The 22,570-nt window shown below is 46.3% G+C and overlaps 1 protein-coding gene and 1 long non-coding RNA gene across 4 annotated transcripts in view; one reads left to right on the top strand and one right to left on the bottom strand.

The window, feature by feature from the left end:
• Positions 1–22,570, bottom strand: part of LOC137571406 (uncharacterized) — a 69,004-nt gene that overhangs the window by 9,654 nt on the left and 36,780 nt on the right. For both annotated transcript variants that reach the window (XR_011031354.1, XR_011031355.1), the window contains exons 2-4: positions 18,466–18,659; positions 15,967–16,060; positions 7,624–7,699 (exon numbers count right to left, since the gene is read on the bottom strand). This is a non-coding gene — a long non-coding RNA (uncharacterized lncRNA). The remainder of the gene's footprint in view (positions 1–7,623; positions 7,700–15,966; positions 16,061–18,465; positions 18,660–22,570) is intronic.
• Positions 1–22,570, top strand: part of LOC137571404 (serotransferrin-B-like) — a 68,096-nt gene that overhangs the window by 43,017 nt on the left and 2,509 nt on the right. The window contains exons 10-15 of one of the 2 annotated variants that reach the window (XM_068280436.1): positions 4,312–4,408; positions 5,116–5,154; positions 7,575–7,733; positions 8,292–8,442; positions 15,003–15,067; positions 18,504–18,688. In XM_068280436.1, coding sequence (XP_068136537.1) covers positions 4,312–4,408; positions 5,116–5,154; positions 7,575–7,733; positions 8,292–8,442; positions 15,003–15,067; positions 18,504–18,688 — 696 coding nt within the window. Of the gene's footprint in view, positions 1–4,311; positions 4,409–5,112; positions 5,155–7,574; positions 7,734–8,291; positions 8,443–15,002; positions 15,068–18,503; positions 18,689–22,570 lie in introns of both variants that reach the window. The other variant, XM_068280435.1, reaches the window with a different exon arrangement.

Here is a 22,570-nt window from a genome sequence, read left to right as displayed (position 1 = left end):
CAGTATATGTAGTCAGGGGTATAAGTGCCAGTATATGTAGCCAGAGGTATAGTTGCCTAGTATATGTAGCCAGGGGTATATGTCCCCACTATATGTAGTCAGGGGTATATGTGCCCAGTATATGTAGCTAGAGGTATATGTCCCCAGTATATGTGCCCAGGAGTATATGTCCCCAGTATATGTAGCCAGGAGTATATGTCCCCAGTATATGTAGCCAGGAGTATATGTCCCCAGTATATGTAGCCAGGAGTATATGTCCCCAGCAGGGCCGGCCCGCTCATGAGGCGGGGTGAAACATTTGCCTCAGGCGGCAGATCTGGGGGGCAGCACCCGTCTGTCCTTGGATGCTGGGGGCCGCCCGCCGAGCTTGAGGGGTAGCGGACAGAAAGGGGGTATTGGCCTAGCGGTGGGGAGGGGGGTCGGAGCCCCCCCTCCCTCGCCTGGGTTCCCCCGACCTGCGCTCCTCCTCCAGCGTTAAACCAGTGTGCATATCATTAAGAGGCAACGGGCGGGGGAATCACTCACCTCTTCCGCGTTCCATCGTGTGCTCCACTGACGTCACTTCCGGCAACGCCGCCCACTGTATTGTAAGTGGACGGCCTTGCAGGAAGTGATGTCAGTGGAACGCACGATGGAATGCGGAAGAGGTGAGTCATTCCCCCGCCCGTTGCCTCTTAATGATATGCACGCTGGTTTAACGCTGGAGGAGCAGCGCAGATCGGGGGACCCAGGCCAATACCCCACCGCTAGGCCAATACCTCCTTTCTGCCCGCTACCCCTACAGCTCGGCGAGCCACATCCCCCCTTCCACGGCTGGGGGGGCGGCGATTTTTTCTAATTTTGCCTCAGGCGACAAAAAGACTAGGGCCGGCCCTGGTCCCCAGTATATGTAGACAGGTGTATATATCCCCAGTATATGTAGCCAGGAGTATATGTCCCCAGTATATGTAGACAGGTGTATATATCCCCAGTATATGTAGCCAGGAGTATATGTCCCCAGTATATGTAGACAGGTGTATATATCCCCAGTATATGTAGCCAGGAGTATATGTCCCCAGTATATGTAGACAGGTGTATATATCCCCAGTATATGTAGTCAGGCAGCACAGAGAGGAGGGATTGGTGGGCACAGCGGGGAATGTCTCCTCCCCCCTCAGGGCTCCCCCTTCCTCCCTCTACCCCTCCAGAACTAAAATTTGTGGGAGCCTGACAGCAGCGTGACTTACCTCTTCCTTCCGGGTAAGCCGGGTAAGTAGCGATGTCCGGTTCATTTGAGCCGGTTCTTTCCTGTGAGTTCAGTGATCCGGCTCATCATACTGAATCGAATCAGTTCAGTGGAGGAGACAGGAACTGCAGCTGCAGTATTCAGCTGCAGTTCCTGTCTCATCCACTGAACTGATTCAGTTCAGTGTGATGAGCCGGATCACACAACTCACAGGAAAGAACCGGCTCAAATGAACCGGACATCACTACTTACTCAGCTTTTGGGACGAGAGTGAGGTAAGTTTCGACTCCCGCCCGCTGCCAGCTGCCCATTTGTTACTTTTGGAGGGGAGAGCGGGGGATAGAGAGCCCCAAGGTGAGGGAAGGAGGGGGGAAATGGCCCCCCTTCCCCACCGATGCTCACAGCTCTCCTTCCACTGCGCTCTCTCCCTCCACAGATGCCAGGGTGGACGGAGTCCAGTTTCTGAAAAAAGCAAGTGGAAGTCGTCCACCTGCGTCCACGCCCCACTCGACCCCGTGGTCCAATGCCAACCCTGTTCATCAAGACATAGACATTGAACTGCATAAGTACAGTAGTTATTGGGACTTTTCCATTCTAATAGATAACTATTGCTAATTTGAAAACCTAGGAGGTCAGGCAGTGTTAGCGTCGGGGGTAGTAAGTGGTAGTAGGCCAGGTAAGTTAGATTTAGGCTAGGAATATTAGTAAAGTAGTAGCAGTAGGGTATTGTACCGTGCTAGCCATCAGTAAAAGCAAGAAGTTTTAAATCAGGATGATACCATTTATTAGCCAATAAATGGTATCATCCTGGTTTAAAACTTCTTGGATATTAGTAAGGGGGAGTTAACAGGTTAACTGGGGAACAGATACGTATTATCTATTATCTGAAGGGTGAAGGTCAGGGTTAAGCTTAGGCAAACAATTAGGTTATATTTAGGCATTGAGGGCAAGGTTTAGGCCAAAGGTTAACACTAGGACTGTGGCAGGAAATGGTAGGTAGGAAATAAGGTTAGGGTTCAGCGCCTCTGCAACATCTTTAAGATAAGTCCCTTCCTGACCCCAGACACCACCAAACTTCTCATTCATGCCCTCATCTTCTCCCACTTTGTCTACTGCAACGCCCTTCTGTTTGACCTACCAATAACCGCATCGCCTTCCCCTACAATCTGTCATGAATGAGGCAGTCTAACTGATCCATTTTTTCCATCACTCCACCTCCACGACTCCCCTCTGTAAATCTCTCCATGGCTACCTATATGTTCCAGGATCAGTTTCAAAATATTGTGCCTGGCCAATAAATCTGTCCACAAGACCTGCCTGACCTACATCTCTGAACTCATCCACAGATATATTCCCACCGACCCTCTCCAATCCTCCAGCAGCCTTCACCTGACCACCCTGCACATTACCCACTTCCATGCGAGACTGCAAAGCTTCTCAAGAGCTGCACACACTCTCTGGAACTCCCTTACACCCCCCCCCCTACCCCCCATCAGGCTGACCTCATTCTTCAACATCTCCAAACAAGCCCTCAAATCTCACCTCTTCAAGATTGCCAACCTCCTTCCCTCCCTCCCACCATGCATCAATGCCATAACTCTCTCCGCTGAGCACCCACTATTCAACCCATACCTAGTGTATCCCTATCCCTTCCCTTTAGATTGTAAATCTCTAGAAGGCAACAAGCACCCCCCCCCCCCCCCAGTGTATCTAACTTGATCATGCATACCCTTTGTGAGGACTGACTTGACTTGAATTATTTGTTCTCTAAGACTAGCACACCCAACCCCCCATCCCTGTTTTGCGCCATCCCCTTACTCTTAATCCAAGGCCTAGTAACCAGTGCCTGTAGTGCTTTTAATTTCCTATCTACCCAAAGTCCCCTTGAGCTGCTCTGTGGCATACCATGCTGAGTATTTGAATGGGTCCATGAATACATCCATTTGGAGTCAAGGACAGCTCTCCATTTCTTGAAAAAAAGACTTTGTGACAGTAATCCTGCGCTTACCAGCTCAGTTGCTGTTTCCTCCGCTGGTAGCGCATCTGAGGCTTCCAGTGCGGCCGGTCGCAGTGGCAGGGATGATGTCAGCAGCATGCCTGCGGGGATCCGGTCGCATGGTACTCTGACTGAAAATGAGGGCGGACACATGCGCTGGCAGCGCCGCCCCTCTTATGCTCTAAGGAAGCGTGTCAGCTGATCACCTGTCAGCTGACACGCATTGCTCCACCTCCGTTCCTGATTGGCCAAGCGGCTGGGGGGCATGCTCCCCTGCTTACCCGGGCTATTTAAGCTCTGTTCTGACACTTGCTCACTGTCTGCTCTAGCTAACACTTCGCATTGAAGGCTTCAGACCTTAGTCAGTTCCTTGTGTGCCTTGAACCGGCAGGACCCCGGGGATTTCTTACCAGCTAGCCTATTATTTATATTATTATTATTACTGATTGTTACACTGTGTTTGACTTCTGCCTGATTCACTGACTACTCTTTGCCTCACGATTTTGTACCTTTGCCAATCTGATCTGTTGCCGACCTCTGCCTGTTCACTAACTTTGTATTTGCCTGCCGATTTTGTACCGTATCTGTCAGATCTGTTACCGACACTGATTGCCTGACCATTCTTTATCTGTACACAGTGTTAGTGCTGCCTTCTACTGACACTGTCTGTAAGACTTTACCCTTTTTGGGAAAGTCTATTATTTGTCTGTCTGCTAGTGCCCACACACACTAGCAGATCGTTACATTTCGCCCCTCTGTCTTGTTGCAATATAGCTTCCAGTTTTTCCAAATTTAACAAATGACCCAGTTCATCATGAACATCCTGTAGAGTGTGCGTGAAAAGATAAGCCTACCTACTGAAAATAGCCTTGCGAGCTACCAAGAATATTAGATGACCAATAGTTGGCATTTCTTGATTCTGAGAAATAACTCTAATTGAGTTTTCTGCCATGAATGAACACAGAGAATGGAACATGGACACAAAGGTCAATTGCATAAACAAATCTCATGAAATGCTACATATACTTTTGCCTAATCTAAAGTGCAAAGTTGTAAATCCTAATGAGATACTTAATTTCCGGTTTTGCAGAAAGGTGAAGCAGATGCAGTAACATTGGATGGAGGATACATGTACACAGCTGGGAAATGCGGACTAGTGCCAGTACTTGGAGAATACTATAATCAAGGTGAGAACTCAGCACGGTGAGTTGGTTGTAGTAGTAATCTTGTGTTGAAGTGGAGATTCCAGGTATGAGTGATACTTTGTTGATAGTACTCACAATCACTATGTATAAAGTCTAAGCACTTACAATGTATGGAGTAAGGCCTCACTCCCACTGGGGTGTTTCACGCAATAGCAAGCAGTTACGGATCCACAAGGAAACATAACTGCATGCAGCTTCCCATTAGCCTGACGAAGGTGAGCAGCACTAAAACAAGTAGCAAGTCATACGGAGGTCTGCCATCCTAACCTTGGTTCCCCCAACTAGAAAAGGAATAAGATGAAATGGGATCCTAGGCAAGGTAGAAGTTTTTGCTCACCTCTGATTACCTGGCTTTTTAGTAAGCACAGAAAAAAACATATTTAAAAAGGCCTTAAAAGCACATGCACTTTTCTATGCTTGTATGTGCTTTCTTAGTGGGAACGAGGTCTACGTAAAAACCATGTGGGAAATGTGCTCTCTGTAGTGGCTGGCTGCTGATCTTTACATGCACTAGAAGGATGCAGATTTAATGTATATAACTGCCCAATAAAGAGAATAGCATTTTTACTAGACAGAGTTTCTGTAGATGGGCGGCAGAGACCAGACTAGCACACAGCAAAGATTCTGATGGGAGTAAACCTCTAAACAAGGGGTCATGTCTGACTTTATTTTTCTTCCATTTTCAGAAGACCTGAAGCCATGCAAGACCAGTGGATCAAAAACACAAGGTATAGCTCTAATATCCCGTTAGAGATTTTGTGCTTTGTGGCTTTTTGTGAGCTTAAAGCCACTGGGTATCAGCTTGAAAAATTTTGTAAAAAATACATATTCCTGTTACCTGATGTCGCTACATGCCCATGCGCTTATTTTTGCCGCACCACCGGCCCCCGTTCCTTTAATATATCCCTAATTCCACCGGGATTATTTCCAAGATGGCTGCCGACCTTTACTTCATGTTCCGGGTCGGCAGCCTCTTACTTCCTAAAATCGCCAAGTCTCCAGCGCTGATAAAATAGCGCGAGACAGTGGAGACTTGGGGAGCGCGTCCCTGGTACTGTGCGCGCGCGCGCACGTCTACCATCAAGCGCGCGTGCATTACATAGCTGCAGTGCACATTCCACGGAGCTGCCGCATCGAAGTACATGTGAAGGCATGATAGGACCTTCACTAAGATATAATATTTATATCACATCCTCCCACTGTCCCGCTTTGTGCTGCAGCATGCCAAACAATGTAAAAGATGACAGGCAGGCACGCACGCACAACCTCACACAGCAGCTCTGTGCGCTCTTGTACTGAGCCAGGGAGACGCGCATCTGCGGGAGCGAGAATGAGAGGGAGGAACAAAGGGGCGGAGATGACGGAGCAGTGACAGAGCAGGCCAAATAAGCTCTTCCTCCTCTCTCTCGCCTTCAATATTCGACCAAAGTGGTCAAAGATTATAAACAATGATTATAGGTGCAATCCTGCAGCGAAAATTATGGGAAAGGGATATATCTATAGAGGGCATTGAGGCAAGTGGTCCTCTATTACTTACAACAACAACAAAAAAGGTAAACATTCACTTTAAGGGGAACTACAGCCATAGTAGTCCATACAGCTGCTTCAAAGCCCAGCAGCACTGATTGTCCAGCACAAAGAGGAAAAATCTCAGTAATGGAAATTCAAAGAACAATGTTGCAGGATCCCATATCAATTTAGAGTGTACCTAAGCCAAATCTCTGGTACCAAAACACATATATACCTAAAGAGAGGGAGGCCTCTGGATCCTAGAGAGGCTTCGCTCGCCATCCTCCAGTCACCAAGTGTGGACACCCCCTCCCCCCGAAGATTACCAACAAAGGATTGTTGGTAATCACAACAGGACCATGCTCCTTTTTTGGCACGAGCTCAGCCATACTGAGCCTGTGCTAGTATGGCTGCAATGGTGCAGAAAGTCGGAGTAGCTCATGAACAAGTGGCTCTGTTCTACTGCGCAGGAGCGGCCATGCTTGATGGGTGCAGCACGGCTGTGCTCAAGCCAGAAGATGTGCAAGAAGATTCCGGGTAGCGCCCAAAGACTGGAACACAGTGTGGGAAGCCTCTGGATCCTCCCTCTCCTTAGGTAAGTATTTGCTTATAACCTTTTTTTAGGCATGGGTTCTCTTTAAGACCTTTTGGTTCATGGCAATTCTTCTTACTGCTATTGTTATTATAATTGAACAATAACTTTTTATAATGATATGGTCAGGGCCAGATTTACCAGAAGGCACTGAAGGCATGTGCCTACAGGCGCCGGATTATGGAAAGGCGGCTCACTCCCCTCCCTGGGCGCTTTCTTCTCTCCTTCCCTATGCAGAGTACTGATGAGTGCATAAATGAGGGGTTACTCATCCACCTCTCAGCATTCCACTGACCAGATCTCCCCTTAGTGGGGGGCACCTGTAGATACTGAATACGGAGGGTTCCTCTGGCTACTTAATACTAAGGGGCACCTGTAGCTACCTAAGACGGGTAAAGGAGAAGTGGCAGCTGGACCAGCCAGGACACCAGCAGAGCTGTTTTGTAGGGGGTTTTAAGTTTGTGAAGGGTGAAGTCTAGGGTGCCTATTGGCTCTTGTAAAATCCGGTCCTGGATATGGTCCTTCAGTTTAGTCTAGAGTCTGCAATTTTCTTGTAAACCTGTAAGGTCATGTGTGAGTGTATACATGTTTTTGTGTTTTTTAAAATTGCATACCAAAACCATTTAGGCTTATTTGGTTGCCTTTCTGAGCAATTCATGTTTTTTTACTGCTGTTGTTTTTAACAAATAGCATGCTGCCTTTTTTGGGCAAAATCAAATGCATTTTTTTGCTTTTTGTGACTATGAGTAGGAAAAAAAGACGCAAAAAAAAACCCAAAACACTGATCTGCAAAGAATTGAAAGAAACTATAACACACCCAATTTCGCAAGTTCAAACGCTACTGTGTCGTGTGAGGTTTGAAACAGCCCTTATGGATTTACAGTAACAATTTCAACTGTCCATTTGGGAATAAATGAGAGCTAAAGCTTTATTTCTGTACAGGTTCTGGTTAAAGCAGACTTGTGAGGAGAAATAGATGTTTAGATAAATACTTATCTGAGTACTGGGAAGCCTCGATACAGTCTTAATCTTGTGATCTTTACAAAGGAACCTACTATGCGGTTGCTGTTGTGAAAAAAAGGAACAAAGGCATCACCTGGAAGAACCTGCGAGGCAAGAGGTCCTGTCACACGGCAGTGGGCCGCACCGCTGGATGGAATATTCCTGTGGGTCTGATTAACAAGAACAACAACAACTGTGATATTGGTGAGTGTACAGAAACAGCAAGTGCAGCACCTAAGCATGACCTCTATAATGGAAGCATGCAAAAGATTCTATATTTTATGGATTTGCTACAAATTGCAAACACCCACATGACTCCTCCAATAAATATAATTACTACAAAGCTGTCCATTGAAGGTGCGATATTTAGAGGATGATATATACCCTCTTAAATGACCTGATAAATAGACAAGTCATAACAATGACTGTATTATACTTTTTACAGGTGCAGAACATTTCTGACAGTCGGTAAGACCTGTTAACTGGACATCCCATACTTATATGTTACTTTTAAATACAAACGCACACAGCCAGACATGCAAACACAGACACACACACACATGCACATACTTGCACATATGCACATATACGCACATACTGTATGCACGCGCGCAGACACAAATGTATACACACATGTGCAAGCGCAAACACACAAATGTTAATTGGTTTAATGCATACTCACTAAGCGACTTCTACCGTAATCATTTCATTGTTTTGAGCACTTTCTAAAAAAAAATATTTTGTCCTGCATGTATCTGATAGGTGCATTCTTCAAGCAGAGCTGTGCTCCTGGCTCTGCTATAAATTCTAGCCTCTGCCAGCTGTGTATTGGAGACCCTGAGAAACCCCTGGCCAACACCCAGTGTTCCCCCAGCGATGCTGAGGCATATTATGGATATTCTGGAGCATTAAGGTAACAGAAAATAGCCATGAAATGCAGTTCATATGTGACAGATTATTATTATTATTTTTCATTTTTATAGCACAAACATATTCTGTAGTAGAGACCTGCAGCGGGTCGGGTACCCGCGGGTAACCCGAAATGCGGGTCGGGTTCAGGTACCCGAATTGATTTAAGCTGCGGGCGCGGGTCGGGTGTGGGTAGCGAGTTGCGGGTGCGGGTAGGGTTGCGGGTAGCGGTCTGCGGGTGCGGGTCGCGGGTAGTGAAAACAAGCTAAAAAGCTTCTTTAGCTTTGATTTGTGTATAAAAATAGGTTTTATTAACTTTACAGCTCCCCAATGTTACTTTAAATGTGCACTTTAGAAGAAAATGTAAAAAAAACGGGTCGCGGGTAGCGGGCCTGCGGGTCGGGTTACGGGTATTAAAATTCATCAGAAAGGGGGTGGTGGGTCGGGTGCGGGTAGCGGGTCGCGGGTATGAAAAAGTGGACCCGCGCAGGCCTCTATTCTGTAGTACTATACATAGTACAAAACAAATATTGGGGAGCATAGCTACGTGAGAAGTTCAAAACTCTGTACAATCTGGACATCTAGCAATACAAATACAGACATAGTTGATGTTTGGTTTGAGATATCACCAATACTGGTGCATGTTCATATGATTACTTACAGCACAATAAGAAACACTAGGAGGAGGTCCCAGCCGCTGCGAGCTTACAATATAGAGGGTAGTGGGTTGGAGTCTTTAAGGAAGGAGGTACTGGGATGAGGCAGTGAACCTCCAATGCTACCTACAGAAAACTATAGGCTTGTCTGAAAAGATGTGTCTCGAGAGTACGTTTTGAAGGTTTTCCGGAGCATGACGGAAAGGGTGGGGGGGAGAGTTCCAAAGAAGAGGTGATACTCATGAGAAGTCCTGGATATGGGTGTGAGAGGAGATGATCAAGATGGAGGACAAGGATCTCTTGGGGGAACAAAGGTTCTGAGTGGGATGGTATCTTAAGATTAAAGGACTTCCGAGGCCAAAATGAAGAAAATTACACTATACCTTTTTATTGGCAGAATCCACGGAGGACGTCCTGCACGTCCCCCGCTCCGTTCCGCCGTCAATGCAGGCCTTTCCGTTCCCCCAGGGCATGGCCCGACCCCACCGAACTGGTCGCATCGATTCCACCTCTAAGATGGCCGCTGTTTTGATCCGTGGCTGCGCAGTACGCTTTGCTGCGAGTGCGACTGCGCAGTGATGTGAGCACACCCGACGTACACTTGGGGAGCATGCCGGGACCCACTACGCGGCGGGAGGCGGGCTAAAGGCTGCGCAGTCGCACTCGCGGCAAAGCGTACTGCGCAACCGCGGATCAAGGCGGCAGCCAACTTAGAGGTGGAATCGATGCGACCCGTTCGGTGGGGTCGGGCCATGCCCTGGGGGAACGGAAAGGCCTGCATTGACGGCGGAACGGAGCGGGGGATGTGCAGGACGTCCTCCGTGGATTCTGCTAATAAAAAGGTATAGTGTAATTTTTTTTTCATTTTGGCCTCGGAAGTCCTTTAAGGAGGCAATGTATGAAGGTGACAACTTCTGTAGAGCTTTGTATGATTGATAGGGTGAAGAGTTTAAACTGGATCCTTACCCTAAATAAAATGTGTTCTATTGATGACATGATATCTATATTCCTGCATCACATGGTGTACATTGGTGATTTTGGATCTTTTGTCAGATCACTTTAATGGTGGGAAACATACCTTCCCTCATAGGTTACCTCTAATCAGTAAGTAGAGTAACCAATGGGAACAGCTTATTCAAGGACCTGGATAGGCACGGTGCATTTTCGGGTTGAACATGTCATTATCACAATCTGCCTGATGAGAATGCAAAATTCCGTCCTAATAAGGAATCCTTACCAAATCCCCCTGCTCCAATAAAGTAAGACCAACATGATGTAAAACACTAAAAACAACTATCAGTGCACAACAGGTGAAAAAAAGAAAAAGAAGGTGAAGATGTAAAAGTTCCAGGGGCTGTTTATCCAACATTTAGTAAAGGTGTGTTGATAGCCAAGGGTGTCCTCCAGTGCAGCTCCCCCAAATTGGGATTTCTGTGTGGCCACTAGCAGCAAAACAAGTTTCTGTACCGTGTTAGCTTTATCAATTAGCCATTAAACGGTATTAGAAAAAAAACAAAGTTTTGTAAAAGTAACTACTTAAAGAGTAACTGTTAGCGCAAAAAAATCAAATTTAAATCTCTATTGCAATGTGTTAAATAGTTTGTAAGGGAGCCAAAAAGGCAATGCTGAAGTTAAAAAGCAATCTAATTTTTTTACCGTGTGGCTATCATTCAGCCTTTTCTCCAAGCTCCTAAGGAGGACGCAAAGCCGCATAACAGATACTGCAGAGCATGCCCATGTCTGCCCGACCCCCCTCTCCCCCCCAGGACCAGGTGCCGATGTCTGCCCGACCCCCTCTCCACCCCCCCCCCCCCCCCGGGACCAGGTGCCGATGTCTGTCCGCTTCCCCCCAACCCGCCCCCCCCCAAGAGCCGATGTCTGTCCGACCCCCCAGGACCAGGTGCCGATATCTTCTCACCCCAAACAGCTGACGCGGAGAGAGAGCGGGAGCGGAGTACATCTACACACTTCCAGCGCCGCCACCGCAGAGCAGCCGCCGCCAAGTCACATGTGAGAGAATCACGAGCAGGAGAGAGATGCACGGCTGCAGCTGCTCTGCGGTGGCGGCGCTGGAAGTGTGTAGATGTACTCCGCTCCCGCTCTCTCTCCGTGTCAGCTGTTTGGGGTGAGAAGATATCGACACCTGGTCCTGGGGGGTCGGACAGACATCGGCTCTTGGGGGGGGGGGGGAGCGGACAGACATCGGCACCTGGTCCTGGGGGGGGGGAGAGGGGGTCGGGCAGACATCGGCACCTGGTCCTGGGGGGGAGAGGGGGGTCGGGCAGACATGGGCATGCTCTGCATGCTCTGCAGTATCTGTTATGCGGCTTTGCGTCCTCCTTAGGAGCTTGGAGAAAAGGCTGAATGATAGCCACACAGTAAAAAAATTAGATTGCTTTTTAACTTCAGCATTGCCTTTTTGGCTCCCTTACAAACTATTTAACACATTGCAATAGAGATTTAAATTTGATTTTTTTGGGCTAACAGTTACTCTTTAATGTGTGTGGTCACTACAAGCAAAGCACTCTATGCTCTAGCAGTACTCTCTATAATGAAAGGCAATGTGTGCCGACAAAAGCAGCTTACATGATAAAGCAAGAAAACAACTTGCATATCTCACATGACCGGCAAAGAGGTCTCATCGACACATGAAGTTGGCTCACCAAGGGTACGGCCCGCTCCTATTAGCGTTTGGATTGCAAAACCCCATTGGCCACAGTGGAAATCAGGAGCACAAAGCTTTACCCGGGTATGTGAGATATACAAGCTGTTTTCTATTTTTATCTTGCAAGTTGCTTTTGTCTGCCATATTGCCTTTCATTAACCCTTTGCGTACCACACGTCGCTGGCCCTTTAAGGGGATCACTAAGATTTTGGGATGATCTGCACCACTACGTTTGGGCGATGCCATCAATGCCATTAAAACATTAGTTATAAGGGTAAATGTGGTGCGGGACTCGCCCGATAAAATATCAGGTGCCAGGTCCTCCAGTGCTGCTTATTGGCTATAAATAGTTGGCGCAGAGACTATGGTGATGTTCGGGGAGAGGGGTCTTAAGGGTTAGGTGTGGAGGTCTTAAGGGTCAGGAATGGGGGGTTTAAGGTTAGCCACCCAGCACGGTAGTTTTAGTGTTAGGCCCCACTTGAGGGTTATTTCGTGCCTATTTCATTACATGTGGCACTTTAATATGTATGCCCTTAATGACCAAAGACATAGTTTCCCCGTTGGATATACTGTGATCACTGTGTCAGGAGCCAATTACATTGGTTCCACACTGGTGTATGGAGCTCATCTATCACTAGGACAGCTAAGTCACTAGGACAGAAAGGCAGCAGTGCCAGCGCAATGAGAACGACATAAATGTGCGGACAGCCAGGCAATGTGTATTGCTTAAAGGGAAATAAACATGTCAGCCTACATATCCCTCTCATTTCAGTTGTGCTTAAATTGTGCGTAACTTGTGAGTAGGCACAAATGATGGGGAATTAGACAGATGTAAAGAACTCACCTGCTGGCTCCAGCGATGTCCTGTTCTGGGCAGACTCGCTCACGCATCCTGGCACTTCCTCTTCCATGCAAAGCACTTCCTCCTGTTCCGCCCCCAGCATCCATGGCAACCAGGATGCTCGGGGAGTCCCTGGTGACGTCACTGGGCGGGCGTCTGCCGGCAGGCACTCGTCCTATACACTTAGACACCGGAGGGTTTAGTGTCACAGACAGCTGACACTTTGATCAGAGCCTGCTGTTGATTGGTTGCTGTGGCTTGGGGCCGGCCTTGGTCAGGTTCTAAGTGTATTTAAACCCTCGTTTCACATTCAGTCCTTGTCCATGATAGCAATCAGTATGCTGGTATTACTGGGCACTTTGTCACTCTGTGATAAACAATTATTGTATTTCAATGCGACTGCCTGACTGACTTTAGATTTGACCTTAGCTTTACTGACCACTCTCTTGCCTAGTCCTACGTACCTCAGCCATCTCCGGTGTATGACCCTAGCCTGTTATCGACCTAGCCTTTGTCTCCTCCTTTGTACCTCAGCCATCTGATCTCACGTGTATGACCTTAGCTTTTGTTTTTTGACTACGTTCTATCTAGACCTCTGTGAATACGTCTCGAACCAAGTGTGTTATAACAGGCTAAACTGTCTAAATAAATACAGGGTGCATTTCTCTATGTTTTCCTTCCATCCTGTGCAGGAGTTCAGGTCCACTTTATAGCTGAACTAAACCCAGGAATTCCTCTCGGCTCTAAAAGATAAGCCATAGCTCCCAACTGTCCCTTTTTCGGAGGGACAGTCCCTTTTTGGTAGCCCTGTCCCTCTGTCCCTCTTTCCTCCTCATTTGTCCCTCTTTCAGGACTTTGTCCCTCTTTCTATGTAAATATAAATATTTCTCTACTAAAAATATGTTTGATTGACTCTAAACTTTATTCTCAGCCTTTAAATTGATATATTACTAATTTTAAAATGTTACTATGACGGAAAATGAACCAGGATAGAAAGGACCAGTGTGGTTTGAATTATAAAACAACATATGTTTCTTATGAAATCTTTATGGTATGCGTGACTAGAGGCGTGATGATGGCGTGGCCAGGGGTGTGGCAGGGGCATGGCTTAAGTGTCCCTTTTTCTCATCTCAAAAAGTTGGGAGGTATGGATAAGCAAATGCATAATATCCTTTACAAAAAACATTTCTTTGTTACTACTTTCAGAGCTCCTCAGTGCTGCTGCGATTGTAGTTACTTCCTGGTTTTATGGAAGCACATACAGAGTTAACCCCCTGTACTTCTATATAGCCTGTCAGAATCAGCACACAGGGACACCAATCAGACAGAGGTGACAGCTCAAATTACAGTGATTTGTTACTAGCAGATAAGGGCGAATTAGACAGTCTGTTAGCTCTAAATACAAACCGGGTGGGTTTTCCTTTGTTTTCCTTCTGCCATGTGGAAAAGTTTAGGTCCTGAGTAACTCTGTAACTTTTAAAAGTGCCCCGGGGGGGTACTTACCTTGGGAGGGTGAAGCCTCTGGATCCTAACAAAGCTTCCCCCGTCCTTCTCCCTCCCATGGTGGTCTCATTGCGCTTCTCGTAAGCCACAGCGACATTTTGTCAGGCTGTGGCGCAGACGCAATAGCGCCTGCAATACTTACCTTCCCAGGCTCCATTGAAGGCACAGTAGCAGCTCTCGGCTTGGGATCAGATGGATATAGCCGATCCCAATCGGGTACGCTCTACTGTGCAGGCGCAAGATGCCTGTGCCTGCGCAGTAGAGCAACACGACTGGGATCGGCTATTTTCGTCTGATTCCGAGCTGAGAGCCCCTTCTGCACCTGCGCTGGAGCCTGGATGGTAAATATTTACATGGCCACTGTTCAGAGCGGCCAAGTGAGACCACCGTGGGACGGAGCAGGACAGGGGGAAGCCTCTAAAAGATACAGAGACTTCCCCCTCCTGAGGTAATTACCCCCCAGTCACAGCTTCTCTTTTTAATTCTTGGGTCTTGGATTGGAGCTGTAGAATTTTGGGATGGACTGACTAATTTTGCATTTTACTTTTGCAGTCTTCCAAACGACATAGGTCTATAACTTTCAGCATACACATGATCCTGTATGTCCCTTATAGGCATCATGAAATTATTTATAAGGCAAATGGTGTGATGATGATGTCACCTGCCTCAGTGCAGATTGCAGCCCATTATTTATATTATCTGCACTGGTTTAGATCACTCAGATGGTTCACTGTAAGTAATGAGGCATTTCCGGCCTCATCACATGGAAATTCCCTCGGGTTGAATCCGTCCTTTCCTCCTTAGTAATGAAACTTTTTTGTGTAAAGGTAAAGGAATTGTAGTTTTTATTTTACAATGTGTTTAACTGCAATTATGCTAACTGAAACTTCTTTGTTTAGGTGTTTAGTGGAGAAAGGTGATGTTGCCTTCGTAAAGCACACCACTGTATTTGAGAACACAGAGGGTAAGAAAAATGGTATAACTATGTAAGAATGTATGCCAAGAATAGAGCACAGGTCTCGGGGAACAAACACTGCCATTCCAGCGAGACTTGGGCGCAGCAGTGAGTAACTTCAGCGCCGTCAGCAATTGTTGGAAGCCGAATTATTTCATTCCCTACCATCCATGGCGGCCTGGAGGGGGAATAGTATTTAAAAACAATGGGAATTTGTGCAGGAGTAGGATAAGCCATACAGTGTGTATCCTGCGCCCAAGTCTCCTGCGCCGATTCCTCTCGTACGCCTTGGGGAACACTGACAAGATTCTACATATACTTTCTGTATAATCTGTGAACCTATGACTGCTACACACTTTCCTATAGGCCCCGCCTCACTGACAACTTTATAGCAATTAGCACTGTACAAATACAACCCTATGTAGCTATAATAACCAAGTTAACTTAAGCCAAACATTTTTCAAAAACAGTTTACAGGAGCCGGGGGAATGAGGAGAGGAAGAGACAGTGCACAGAGGCGTGTGGATCCAGCATTAACATACCTCTGTGCTTACCTAAGTTATCTTTGCCTCGGGTCAGGTATCCTTTAAGTCTGTTTTGGATAACATTAGCAGAATAATGGCTTATAAAGTGGCTGCAAAGATGTCACAATACACACACATTAGAATGCATTCATAATGCATTGTAACATGCGTACATTGCACAGCATGCATAGTCTGACTGGGCCCTACAATGAAAGCAGCCAAAACTGACCCCAAAACACCTTGCATAAGTTTTCATCTATGGGCGTTTTATCCTTTTACAGAGTTAAAACTGAGAATTACAATCGATTATTTGGTATTTTAACTCATTGGCTTAGACAAAACACACACTGAAGAACTGTAATATAGAAGTTCATTCATATTTACCTTCCTGAGTCATTACTTGATACAACCTTCTCTAACCGCAGTCACATCTTCACATATTTCACCCATGCCTAATTGTGAAAGAGAAACGGGTTACCTGTTTGAATACAAAGACAAAAACAAAAGTTGTTTATGTAACACACTTAAAGTGGACCTGAACTCAGAACTTCCTCTATGCTCTAAAGGGTGAGCAACAGATAATAGCCTTTAAAGAAAAACATTTCTTTCTTACAACTGATACAATGCAGATTTATTGCAGGATGTGTGTCTACTACCTACTTTCATAGAAGCAGAAAAATTTTGAACACTCTGTGTTTACCAATTAGCTCTCTGCCGTGGCAGTCAGCTGAAACAGCTTAGGGATCAAATTTCAACTTGCGCTTAGTCACAGATGAGGGGGAATTAGACTGGCTAAACTCTCTAAATACTGTACATACAGGGTGCATTTCTATGTTTTCCTTCTGTCCTGTGCAAGAATTCATGTTCACTTTATCGGGACCCTGAGCAGACATTAAAACAGAGAAAATTAACTTACCTAGGCCTTGCTCAAGCCCCTTGTATTTGATGAAGTCCCTCCCTCTGTTCTGCCCCCACCGGCTCCGTTCGGCCGAAGTCGTAGGCCAGTGCGCATGCCCCTCTGCTCACCCATCTCGCTCTTCCGCCTATCGCCGTAAGCATTCTGCGCATGCAGTTCTTGAAAGAATGAATAGTGCGTGCGCAGAACGCTTACGGTGATGAGCACGCAAACGAGTGTGCGGTGGGGCCATGCATGTGCAATGGCCCACGACTTTGGCCAAAGTTGTCACTTAACAGAGCCGGTGGGGGCAGAACAGAGAGAGGGGCATACACTATGATGTGCAGGAGGAAGCCCCCGATAAGATAATTTCCGTTTTAATGTCTGCTCATATAAAGGCTATAGGAAATCAGATAATAATCTGACTAACTGTACAAGATTTCCTATAGATTTCCTATCAAGCTTTCAAATGTTCTCCAGGCTTGGAACAGAACTGAAATAAAACCTTATAAAGCTATTTCTTACATGCACAAACCTCTGTATCCTGAAGAAACTTATAAAAATGTGTGCATATAAGAAATAGCTGTATACAATTCTGATCCAGTTGTGTTTCTTGCCTGAAGAAGAACCTTAAAGAGACTCCGTAACAAAAATTGCATCCTGTTTTTTATCATCCTACAAGTTCCAAAAGCTATTCTAATGTGTTCTGGCTTACTGCAGCACGTTCTACTATCACCATCTCTGTAATAAATCAACTTATCTCTCTCTTGTCAGACTTGTCAGCCTGTGTCTGGAAGGCTGCCAAGTTCTTCAGTGTTGTGGTTCTGTGATGCATCTCCCCCCTCCAGGCCCCTCTCTGCACACTGCCTGTGTGTTATTTAGATTAGTGCAGCTTCTCTCTGCTCTATTATCTTTTACAAGCTGGATAAATCCTCCTCTGAGCTGGCTGGGCTTTCACATACTAAGGAATTACATACAGGCAGAGCTGTCTGCACTCTGCAGGAAGAAACAGCCTGACACTTCAGTGGAAGATAGCTGCAGGGGGAAAGAAACACACAAATGATCTCTTGAGATTCAAAAGAAAGGGTGTATACAGCCTGCTTGTGTATGGATGTATTTTCTATGTGTGGACCTACTGTACATCAACCTACTTCCCGTTTTGGTGGCCATTTTGTTTGTTTATAAACAAACTTTTTAAAACTGTTTTTAACCACTTTTAATGCGGCGAGGAGCGGCGAAATTGTGACAAAGGGTAATAGGAGATGTCCCCTAACGCACTGGTATGTTTACTTTTGTGAGATTTTAACAATACAGATTCTCTTTAAAGTTCCGTAAGCTTGCAAGGAAATCTTGTACACCCAGTCATTATAGCACACCTGGATGTAAAACTAGGGATTTTAGCTTACCTAGGACTTCTTCCAGCCCCCCATAGTCTGTTAGGTCCCTCAGTGTCCTCTGGGTTCCCTCCGTTTCCCCCTCCGCTCCAAGGTTTCTGTGACTGGGGCTCCGGTTCTCAAAAGAATAAAGTGCATGTGCTGCACGCTCCCGGCATCAATTGTGTGATCGTGGAGCACACACAAATGGGAACTCGCATATGCAGTGGAGCTCCAAACCACAGGAATTTCAGAGCTGACAGCGGGAGAATGGAGGGGACTGCGAAGAAGCCGAGGAAACTGACAGATTACAGGGACGGGGTTGGAAAAGTCCCAGGTTTGCATCCAGTTCCGATGTGCTTTAATGGTATTACCTAAACAGCTTTTGTCGACACGTCTTCGGATTCTCTTTATGACCAACACCAGATTACTTACAACTGGCGTTATTGTTCAGTATATCGTTCCAAAAAGCAAAGTGGTTAGTACTATCTGACAGTATAGCAGTGCAGGTTAGCCTTATTTACTGGACAAGCAAAATCAATGTTAAAATCCCATCATCCAGACTGATAATTCTGCCATGGTTTCTGCCAGTGGTCATTGTTATAATAGCAGTACCTTGTCATATCTCACTCTTGTATGTTACCATATTCCAGGGAGAAATCCGGTGGGTTGGGCAAAAAATCTTAAGCCTAATGATTTTGAGCTGCTGTGTCCGGATGGGTCTCGGTCCTCAGTCAGTGAATATAAGGCCTGTAACTTGGCAGAGGTACCGGCACATGCTGTCGTCACTCGTCCAGACAAAAGAAACACTGTTTTAAGGATTGTCACAAAACAGCAAGTAAGTACATTGTCGTTTCGGTCTATAGATTACAAAGGTTCTCTTGTCATTTTTTATTACTTATCTTGTTTCATGAACAGAAATAACATAAGCAATCCACAGCTTGGCTGACTACACAATGCCTAGTGGGTGTGTGTGTCTGCTGATTACTGCATGTAATTATTTCAGAGTTACAATACTTACTGCTTTGTGCAACTAATTACTTACGGAGGGATATAGCTACTGGGCCAGTCAGTACTTTAACCACTTATGTGGTTACAGATGGTATATCTACAGTAAGTCCCGCAGGACTTCAGTTCCTGCTTAGAGACGTAGATATTCGTCTGTTGCGGCAGATGGCTGCCACTCGCTCCTACGCTGATACTCGTCACTGACCATTAGATGAATGAATGGCAATACAGTGCCCATTCATTAATCTAAGTCGCCATGTCAATGATCGCTGGCATCTTGGTAGTCCTCTTGCCAAGTGCCAATAAGGAGCTTTTATTAAACCCTGATGTGGCCATTGAATGGGCAAAATGTGTTGGTGGGCAGAGCCTAGAGAGGACGGGTCGACCCAGGACTATACTGCATGCTGATCCCTGCTACAGTATATGTTTGGTGGTAGGGCAGGTTTATCACTGAAAAGGAGTAGGTTTGTATATGCCGCATCCTAAGGAGTGTGTGCGCCAATTGCCTGGCCTTGGAATGGTGACATGAAGTTTATTATTCTGATGCCCGCAGATGTATCTCTGCCGTACAGCACAAAGTATGGATATTCATTTTAAACAATCATGCCCCTAGGGCAATTATTGAAAGGCAGGTAATTTGGGCCCCGCTGTAGACCGCAATGTTTATTGCAGCTACAGTGGCCCCCGGGATTCAATTTGGGCGCCGGATATAGCTGGTGCCTGAATTTATGTAAAGAGGGGACAGCTAGTGTTATGTGAAGAGTTTACAGTAGGGCTGGATTTAGGAGGAGCTGGGGGAGGATTACTGTAAGGAGGAAGTAGAAGCCTTAGTGAAAAATTAGCAGTATTGCCGATATTCTACTAGCGGCTTCACCCAGGACCCAAATTTAATCGGGCCTTTTTACATGGATGCGATTGACCCTTTGAAATGAATATAGTATATGGAATGGAACTAATCAGTGTCGACAGAATTACTTCAACTTTGAGAGAAGACAACTACTGCTTGTGAGTCACCTGCAATATAATAATATTAACAAGCTGACACATCATTGCATTCCAGCAGTTCTGGAGGTGTGTTTAGCTTTCAGGGACATAAAAGGATGACTTGCATATTCAGCAGTGAAGCATTGTGGGACACCTCAGAGCTCACTCCAACCTGAATAATCGCAAATACCTTCTGTTTTTTAAGGACTCAGGAGGTGAAACAGATTAAAGGACCATTATCACGAAAAAAGTAGGCAGTTAAAATCTGACAGAACCGACAGGTTTTGGGTCAGTCCATCTCTTCATGGGGGATTCTCTGGGTTTTCTTTATTTTCAACAGCATTTCCTGAACAGCAGTTGCAAAGTCTAAGTAACAAAATAGTGTGCAAGTGAGTAGGGAGACTGGCTGGTATCTTACTATTTTCCCAATTAAACTGCTGTTCAGGACATGCTGTTGAAAACAAAAAAAACCCTGAGACTCACCCATGAAGAGATGGACTGGTCCAAAACCGGTTGGTTCTGTCAAATTTTAACTACCTATTTTTTTCGCGATAGTGGTCCTTTAACAATTGTTACTTACCTGGGGCTTCTTCCAGCCCCTATATGTCTTCTGAGTCCATCCCCACAGCTCCAGTGCTTCCTGCTGGCTGCCTGTGAAGCATGGTGACCCGTCTGCGCTTGGCCGGCCGCACGCCCACATTACCGGGCACGTACTGCGCCTGCGCAGGTGCAGTATGTGCCTTATGATGTGGGTGTGTGGCCAGCCACGCACGCTCGCACATGTGCAGAAGAGCCGACCTGCCGAGTGGTCGCCATGCTTTACAAGCGGCTAGTAGGAAATAGCCAAGTTCCAACAAAAATAGCTGAGCATGATCGGGTCCGCTCTACTGTGCAGGCGCAAGATGCCTGCACCGTGGTGCGTACCGTGCTTGACTATTTCCACCAGAGCTTGAGGGGGAACATAGTACTGCAGGGGCAAACCCAGGATTTTCAAAAGGGGGATTCCTGAAAGGTCTCCCTCATCCATGCACAATACAGTATAAAAATATGGTAGGACATCATGCTGGGTACACATAATGAAATTTCCCGACTGACAACAGGATCAATCAGGAGCAGTTTGGATACAGATAATAATGAGGACAGCCAACATTGGTAATGAAAGGAAAAGTGAAGTGAAGCATTCACACTGCAGGGCACAGGGCTGTGCTCATACCTGACTTTGTTAAAGGAATACTATCGATACCCAAGTGTTCTAAAATGACAGTGTGCAAATAATGGCTAAGTAGCTGTGTAAACATTTTTCTACTTTTCATGTTAAATATTAGAGGCAAAAGCTGTAATTTATTGAGGGTAGGATTTAGCTACATTGGGACAAATCAATTGCAGAAGGGGTGTCTGCTTCAATGCACAGCCAGAGTTGCATATCAGACTACAGAAAGCAAATATCAAACATATCAAACTCTGAAAGCAAAAACAATATGAAAAAGCTGTGACAATGAGTTACATTTCCTTTGCTCTCTTCAGACACTTCAGTCAGAAACACAGGACACAGGAGCTGCAGCTGTTGGGAGCTCTCTTCTCTGTCACACACAGAGCTACCCATAGAGTTCACTGATCAAGTGTGAGGGAATTTCCCCTCTCCTCATGGCTCAGTCAGCCGTCAGTTTTGGCGTCAGTAAAGTTTGAATGTATATTGATAACAGTAAACAAAGAAGTTGCTACTAAAATGTATACACCAGTACTTAGCAGCACTTCCCAAACAATTCCTGTGTCAATTGAAAAAAATACGTGAATCGATAGTATTCCTTTAAGTTCCCCAGAGCTGCTCCATGCTGTGTACACACCCTGCTGCTTCATCCAAAGTCAACTGTAGCATGGAAAGAAAGGGGCAGAGCTGTGAGCTGCAGCATACCTGCAGACATTCTGGTGTCTCAACTTGTGCCTGTCCCCAGACACTGCACCGGCCCTGGTCAGAGGGGGGATTCCGGGCAGCTGTAATCCCCCCCCCCCCTGCGTTTGCCTATGTACTGTGCCTGCACTGGATCCCAAAGGTAAATATCGCCATCTGCTGCTGATCAAGTGAGCCAGCACTTGATTGGTACTGCACTGGGGAAACCTCATTAGGATCCAGAGGCTTCCCCCTCTTAAAGAGACACTGAAGCGAAAAAAAAATTATGATATTATGATTTGTATGTGTAGTACAGCTAAGAAATAAAACATTAAGATCAGATACATCAGTCTAATTGTTTCCAGTACAGGAAGAGTTAAGAAACTCCAGTTGTTATCTCTATGCAAAAAAGCAATTAAAGGGACTCCGAGCTCTGAAAAAAAAGGAAAGTTGTACTCACCAGGGGCTTTTTGCAGCCCAGTGCTGGTCGGGAGGTCCCACGCCGGCGTCCTGGCTCCTCTCCTTCTCCCCGCTCCGGAATGGCTGGCAGGTCGCAGCCCGGGCGACACTCTCCCGAGTGTCGGGCTGCTTCTTCCGCATATGACGCGGATTACGTCACACGCCGGCCGCCTCGCGTCATCACGGCGGCCGGCGTGAAAGTACTGCGCATGCGCGCTTCGTTCGCGCATGCGCAGTACTTTCACGCCGGCCGCCGTGATGACGCGAGGCGGCCGGCGTGTGACGGAATCCGCGTAATATGCGGAAGAAGCAGCCCGACACTCGGGAGAGTGTCGCCCGGGCTGCGGCCTGCCAGCCATTCCGGAGCGGGGAGAAGGAGAG

Source organism: Hyperolius riggenbachi, chromosome 4 (genome assembly GCF_040937935.1).
Source record: "Hyperolius riggenbachi isolate aHypRig1 chromosome 4, aHypRig1.pri, whole genome shotgun sequence".
NCBI classification, from domain to species: domain Eukaryota; kingdom Metazoa; phylum Chordata; class Amphibia; order Anura; family Hyperoliidae; genus Hyperolius; species Hyperolius riggenbachi.
The sequence above is the reverse complement of the archived record's forward strand: the minus strand, read 5'-3'. Positions and strand labels throughout refer to the sequence as shown.